This window comes from Cebus imitator, unplaced genomic scaffold (genome assembly GCF_001604975.1).
Source record: "Cebus imitator isolate Cc_AM_T3 unplaced genomic scaffold, Cebus_imitator-1.0 Scaffold415, whole genome shotgun sequence".
Taxonomy (NCBI): Eukaryota; Metazoa; Chordata; class Mammalia; order Primates; family Cebidae; genus Cebus; species Cebus imitator.
In genome coordinates, this window is record NW_016107730.1 from 499,686 (window position 1) to 506,944 (window position 7,259).

The window sequence follows — 7,259 nt, forward strand, 5'->3', positions numbered from 1 at the left end:
AAAAAAAAAAAAAAAAAAAAAGAAGGAAAGAAAGGAAACACATCCTATTGAAATGGCCAAGGCTCTGGTATCTTTATACCGACAGAGGGAGCTAATGTTTAGCCCAGTGAAACCATTCTTGTCCTGTCCTGCTTTATACTCAGTTACACAAAGCACACAGAGTTGCCCTTCCTAAAAAGAAGTAGATACTGTTAGTCACCATCAGCACACTCTTCTACCCATGGCTTGGTAGAAAGAGTAGTGAGTAACAGCTTCTGGCCAGGGGTGGTGTTACTGTGCTATTTCTCCTTTCCTGAGTCAGGATAAATAATTAGGAATGAACTTCAGAACCAGTGACCTAATGTCCCACTGGCACTCTGTCTCTCCCTGACTTACAGCTTGGTCAGCTGCCTGCGAGCGCCTCAGAACCCTCCCAAGGCCAGCACCCAGCTGGGCCACTTACCTGACCCCTTTGCCCGAGGAGTGACCGGACCTGTTGGATTTCTCTTCCAGGTCTTTCAGTTTGCAGTCAAAGAATCACTTATCCTGAAGCTGCCAACAGATGAGCTCATGAACCCCTCACAGAAGAAGAAAAGAAAGCACAGGCAAGGATTGGTCAAAGTGTTTTGTTTTACAGCCAGGCTGTTCCCTGTGCTCTGACCTCCCCTTGGAGTTCCCATCTGCCTCCCTCTTTAGCCATCACACAGGCTGTGTGAGCCCATCAGCTTGGGCTCACATGACTGAGAGCCAGCCTTCTGAGTGCTCCCTGAGGGTCTGTGCCTTGGATCAGCCCTTTTCTTGTCCCCTGGTGCTGTGGACCATGACATAACCAGCTAGTTTTCTATTTAAGCTCCTGGCCAATAGGACACAAGCTGTCCTCATGGCTCCACCCCAAAGCCATTTCTTGTTGGTTTAGTTACTGCCTTACCCGTTTCTCAACTCTGACCAGAGTTTGTTTATTTTTTTGGTTTATGTTGTTTTTCTGAGTTATATAATAACGCTGTCTTCTAGCTAACCTTTACTTAGGGTTAGAAGTTTTAAAAAAAAATTCTGCACCCTTCCTGGCTCCATTCCCTAATGACTATCACCTATCAGAGGAAGGCACTGACACCAGTTCTAGATACAGAAGGAAGTCCTGTGGCTCCTTCCTTTCAGTTCTTTCGGAGAAGATTCCTGAAAGCCCTTCATACCTTCCCATCTTGAAATTCCCTGATATCTCTACCTCCACAAAGATGGAGGGAGAGATGGGAGAGAAACAACAGTTTGCAGTTAAAGAAGACAGATAGGCTTGGGCTTTCTTTTGTTTCAGTGTTGTGTTCTTTTATGTTATTTGCTTTTTTGGGAGGGGTTGTGTTTAAGTTTAAATCTCGTAGCACAGGCCAGCTGGATTTAGGGTGGACTCTAGCTTCTGTGTACCAAAGTCATCCTGTTGAGGGGTTTGGGAAGATACCAGTCATCAAACCACAGTCCCTCAGAGCAAGTCACATTGTCATTTACCTGCATTTACAGAGCTCCCTATGGCTGTGACCGAGATCTGTCCTTCCTGTCTTTTTCAGGTTGTGGGCTGCACACTGCAGGAAGATTCAGCTGAAGAAAGGTACGTTCTATCAGGGCGTTCCTCAGCAGTTCAGCTGGAGGCCTCACCCTGTGGCCATCACCCTACCCCACCTGCAGCTGTACTTGTTGACCCTGTGCCGCTTCTGCAGATTGCAGAATTCTCTGCAGCAACTGAGAAGAGCTCAGCCTCTCGCTGCAACCAAGAAGACCTCTTAGGAGATAGTGTTAGGGGCCTTGTGGTCTGTGCCTTTACTTTTTTTTTTTTGGAGACAAAGTCTCACTCTTATCCCCCAGGCTGGAGTACAGTGGCATGATCTCAGCTCACTGCAGCCTCCACCTCTTGGTTCAAGCAATTCTCCTGCCTCAGCCTCCCGGGTAGCTGGGACTACAGGCGTGTACCACCATGCCCATGCTAATTTTTGTATTTTTAGTAGAGACAGGGTTTTACCATGTTGGCCGAGCTGTTCTCAAACTCCTGACCTCAAATGATCCACCTGCTTCAGCCTCCCAAAGGGTTGGGATTACAGGCATGAGCCACCGTACCAGGCCAGTCTGTGACTTTTCTAGTATGCCACTTGCTGGGTTTCAGACCTCCTTTAATGTTCAGAATAGCTTCCCTGATGTCCCAGAGCATCTCCACACCCTCCCCACAAAGCAGATCACCCCATCACAGCTTATGAACAACAGTCATCCCTGCCTTCTCACTTAAGCTACTAAAGATGTGTCCAAGGAGATTGTTAGGATCAGCCTCCTCTGAATCAGGGCAGCTGGACACTTGGGAGGGAAGGCACCTGGAGGGTATGGTCACAGCAGCGTCCTCCTCTGTTCTCTCTCCTAGATAACTCTTCCACACAAGTGTACAACTACCAACCCTGTGACCACCCAGACCGCCCCTGTGACAGCACCTGCCCCTGCATCATGACTCAGAATTTCTGTGAGAAGTTCTGCCAATGCAACCCAGACTGTAAGTGTGCTACATTTTCCCTGTAGTCTACCAAAACAGTCGGCCCCAGTGTGCCCATGCTTCCCCCATTCCTGCGCCCCTTGCTGCTTATGGGCCTTCTGATATTCTCTTTGCTGCATTTTAGGCATTCTATAAATAAAATAAGTGCATGAGATCTAGGAGAGTCATTTTTGGAAAATGTTTAGGTTCATGATTTTAAAAGCAGCAATTATACAGAAATCAGATACTTTCCCAACTTTGTCTTCTAGGGGAGAATTAAGAAATGTGGGGAACAGCAGGCACAGTCACCCACACCTGTAATCCCAGCACTTTGGAAGGCCAAGGTGGGCGGATCACTTGAGGTCAGGAGTTCAAGACCCACCTGGCCAACATGGTGAAACCCATCTCTACTAAAAATACAAAAATTAGGCCAGGTGCAATGGCTCACGCCTATAATCCCAGCACTTTGGAAGGCCAAGGCGGGCAGATCACCTGAGGTCAGGAGTTCAAGACCAGCCTGGCCAATTGGCAAAACCCCGTCTCTACTGGAGATACAAAAATTAGCCAGGCATGGTGGTGCATGCCTGTAGCCCCAGTTACTTGGGAGGCTGAGGTACAAGAATCGCTTGAACCCAGGGGACAGAGGCTGCAGTGAGCTGAGATTGTGACGCTGCACTCCAGTCTGGGCAACAGAGCAACAGAGCGAGACTGTCTCAAAAAAAAAAGAAATGTGGGACTCTTTTTTTTTTTTTTTTAAGTTACAGCCCCAGTTTCCCTTTTCTGAATATTAATAATTTTTTTATTCACATATTTTTTGTTTGTGATTCTGTGTATATCTATTTTAACTTAATAGCTGGAGTTTTAATATCCGGTAGAAGACAGGCCTGGATGTCAGCTGAGGCATCCTGGTACTTACCTGTCACTTCTTATCATACCATGCCCTTCCCAACTCAAGGCTGAGCAGTTTGATGGCAGCCCCCAGAGCTTGCAGAACTTGGTGCCCAGGAGGTTTTGCTGGAAATACCTCCTAACCGATAGCAGATAGTGATCTTAGCCACAGCAGAGAAGTGGTTATGCTGGGGAGGGCAGAGGGTGGAGGAGGATGGTATAGAACGGATGCATTCTGTTCTCAAAATGATACTTGTTTTGATGGTGATGATTTACCAGTGAAAAGCACAGATTTCATTTTCTCTCCACCTCAGTGGGAGGGAGAGGATTGTTGGGGAATCTCTAGGGGTACTTCTTATTAGTATATCTGCTTTTTAAAAATTTTTTAATTTTTTTGAGACAAGGTCTCAGCTCTGTTGTTTGGGCTGGAGAGCAGTGGCAGAATCATGGCTCACTGCAGCCTCAACATCCCTGGCTCAAACAATTAATCCCCCTACATCAAGTAGCTGGGCCTACAGGCATGTGCCACCACAAATGGCTAATTTTTTAATTTTTTTTGTGGAGACGGGGTCTCCCTGTGTTGCCCAGCCTCGTCTTGAACTCCTGGGCTCAGCTGATTCTCCTGCCTTGGCCTACCAAAGTGCTGGGATTGCAGGCATGAACCACCATGCCTGGCCACACCTGCTTTTTTGTCTCGAAGGCATGAATGTTGGGAAGCACTCAGTTTTCTATGGACAAAACTTGAGTATTTGATTATTGGGAAGGGAGCTTCCTCTTATTTCACCAAACATCCTTGAACACATAAAATTTACTTCTTTGCTGTCCCTTGAGTCAACCCTAAGCCCCAGCATTAGCTTATTTCCCTTTTAAACCTTACCTGTCTTCCCTTCCCAGGTCAGAATCGTTTCCCTGGCTGTCGCTGTAAGACCCAGTGTAATACCAAGCAGTGTCCTTGCTATCTGGCAGTGCGAGAGTGTGATCCTGACCTCTGTCTCACCTGTGGGGCCTCAGAGCACTGGGACTGCAAGGTGGTTTCCTGTAAAAACTGCAGCATCCAGCGTGGCCTCAAGAAGGTGAGGCCTTTCCTCAGGACCCCACACCAGATAAAACAGAGTGGGAAAGAAGGAACAGTCCCAAGCATTCTCTTTCCACTGGTTCCTTTGAGGCTTTGTATATGAAAGTGCTTGATAAATCCTAAAAGACACACATTCACTGAATTAATAAAGGCCTCAGTCTCAGTAGGGATTAGAAAAGTGGTTCTTGGCTGGGTACAGTGGCTCATACCTATAATCTCAGCACTTTGGAAGGCCAAGGCCGGTGGATCACGAGGTCAGGAGTTCGAGACCAGCCTGGCCAACATGGTAAAACCCTGTCTCTACTAAAAATACAAAATTAGCCAGGTGTGGTGGCGTGCATCTGTAATCCCAGCTACTTAGAAGGCTGAGGCAGGAGAATTGCTTAAACCCAGAGGTGGAGGTTGCAGCGAGCCAAGATTGCACCACTGTGCTCCAGCCTGGGACAGAGTGAGACTCTGTCTCAAAAAAAGAAAGAAAAGTGGTTCCTTGAACTGGCCAGACTAAAAGGAGCTCAGAAGTGAATGCACCATTGGCGATGTCTATTTTTACCTTACACATAGCAGTGAATTCCTATAGACTGAGGCACAGGAGGGCTCCATGGATAAAGGAAAAGGGATCCTATTTCTGTTCATCACCACCTCCCATTTTCTTTTCTCTCCCAACCAGAACAGAATGGCTTAAACCTTTTTCTCCTTTCAGATCCTCTTAACAGTTGCTGGTTCTTTCCACCCTGCCCCCACCACACACATGCACATCCAGCACACACCCCTTACTCATGTATACCCTGTAGTCTGAGATTTGACCCCCTTTTCCCCAGCACCTGCTGCTGGCCCCCTCAGATGTGGCGGGATGGGGCACCTTCATAAAGGAGTCTGTGCAGAAGAACGAATTCATTTCTGAGTATTGTGGTGAGGTGAGTGCTATAGTTTTGGCCCACATTCTTACTGGGGGAAGACTGATTTAAGACACTCTGATTTTCTGTGGGCCCAGCTTCTTTGAATTAATCTCTAAATAACTCAGCTAGGTTCCCATGTGGCCTCTCGGGGGAATCCCACAGAACTGTTTGCAGTACTGAAACCACTGTTCAACTCTGGCAACTCCAGATACAAGAGATGAGGGAGGTTCTCTTCAGCCTCAAAACTGGTTGGCCTGGGTGGGAATTGGAACAGCATAACTTGAGCTTGCTCTCTTATGATTCTCATCATGATACCCAGTAAGCACCGATGTGAGACACCACCCAGGCCTTTCTGGGGGCAGGACACTGTGCCCTGAGCAGGCAGCCTGATACCCCTGTTTATTTGTCTGTCTCTCTAGCTCATCTCTCAGGATGAGGCTGATCGACGAGGAAAGGTCTATGACAAATACATGTCCAGCTTCCTCTTCAACCTCAACAATGGTATGAAGTCTCTTTGTCTCATCCCAAGGTGGTCTTTCTTTTTTTTTTTTTTTTTTTTTTTTTTTTTTTTTTTTTTTTGAGACCGAGTCTCATTCTGTCTCTCAGGCTGGAACAGTGGCACGATCTTGGGTCACTGCAACCTCCGCCTCCTGGGTTCAGGTGGTTCTCCTGCCTTATCCTCCTTAGTAGCTGGGACTACAAGCACCTGCCACCATGCCCTGCTAATTTTTTTGTATTTTTAGTAGAGACTGGGTTTCACCATGTTGGCCAGGCTGGTATCGAACTCCTGGCCTCAAGTGATCCACCTGCCTCAGCCTCCCAAAGTGTTAGGATTACAGGCGTGAGCTACCATGCCTGGCCCCAAGGCGGCCTTTCTACCAGATTGCCCTTGCTGTAGTCCAAGTTTAGATCAGCTCTGAATCTTCCAGCAGATGCATAGAGCGAGGGTCAGGATCACACTCAGAGATTCCACAGGCCACAGTGCCCTTGCTTTGGGAGAACCTCCATTTCTGGGTTCTGTTTGTAATAGCACCGAGCACCTTTACCTGAGAAATCTCACTGCCCAATAGATAAGAAGATCCATAACTCAAGGAGGGCGAGACCCAAAGGGAGTTCTCCCACACAAGGCTGAATGCTGAGGCTGCACGCTTTCCTCAGCTCCTGTTAGCACACTGGGCTTCAAAATTCCTATTGGACTAAAGTGTTTTTGTTACTATTTGATTTTAAATTCAGGCTGAGAAGCTGTGGAGTTGCCTGCTGTGTTCATGGTCTTCCTTGATTTACTTTATACAGATTTTGTAGTGGATGCTACCCGGAAAGGAAACAAAATTCGATTTGCAAATCATTCAGTGAACCCCAACTGTTATGCCAAAGGTGAGTCCCTGTGACTTGGGAAGTGGGGTGGGGGATGGATGCCTCTTTATTGTGATTTCCATCCATTGTTGAACCTTCCACAGCTGAGTTATTTTTTTTGTCCAAAGATAGTCATGATTAATGTCTGGTATCATTTTAGGCACCTCTCAATCTCAGTTTTATAATCTGCTTTCTTCAGTGAATACATTATAAACGCTTTCCCATAAACATGATTTTATCAGCCTGAGCAACACAGTGAGACTCATCTCAAAAAATAATAGGCTGGGTGTGGTGCCTCTCACCTGTAATCTTGGCACTTTGGGAGACCAAGGCAGACAGATCACTTGAGGCCAGGAGTTCAAGACCACCCTGGCCAACATGATGAAACCCCGTGTCTACTAAAAATACAAAAATTAGCAGGGCATGGTGGTGCACACCTGTTGTCCCAGCTACTCAGGTGACTGAGGCACAAGAATCACTTGAACGTAGGAGGCGGAGGTTGCAGTGAGCCAAGATCATGCCACTGCATTCAAGCCTGGGTGACAGAGTGAGACTGTCTCAAAAAAAA

The 7,259-nt window shown here is 47.1% G+C and overlaps 1 protein-coding gene across 7 annotated transcripts in view; it reads left to right on the plus strand.

Annotated features, from left to right (window-relative positions):
• Positions 1–7,259, plus strand: part of EZH1 (enhancer of zeste 1 polycomb repressive complex 2 subunit) — a 40,607-nt gene that overhangs the window by 30,340 nt on the left and 3,008 nt on the right. For 5 of the 7 annotated variants that reach the window (XM_017509387.2, XM_037731686.1, XM_037731683.1 and 2 more), the window contains 7 exons: positions 493–584; positions 1,536–1,576; positions 2,375–2,500; positions 4,262–4,440; positions 5,261–5,356; positions 5,758–5,839; positions 6,632–6,712. In XM_017509387.2, the coding sequence (XP_017364876.1) occupies positions 493–584; positions 1,536–1,576; positions 2,375–2,500; positions 4,262–4,440; positions 5,261–5,356; positions 5,758–5,839; positions 6,632–6,712 (697 nt within the window). Of the gene's footprint in view, positions 1–492; positions 585–1,535; positions 1,577–2,374; positions 2,501–4,261; positions 4,441–5,260; positions 5,357–5,757; positions 5,840–6,631; positions 6,718–7,259 lie in introns of those variants that run through there. The other 2 variants (XM_037731685.1, XM_037731687.1) reach the window with 2 other exon arrangements.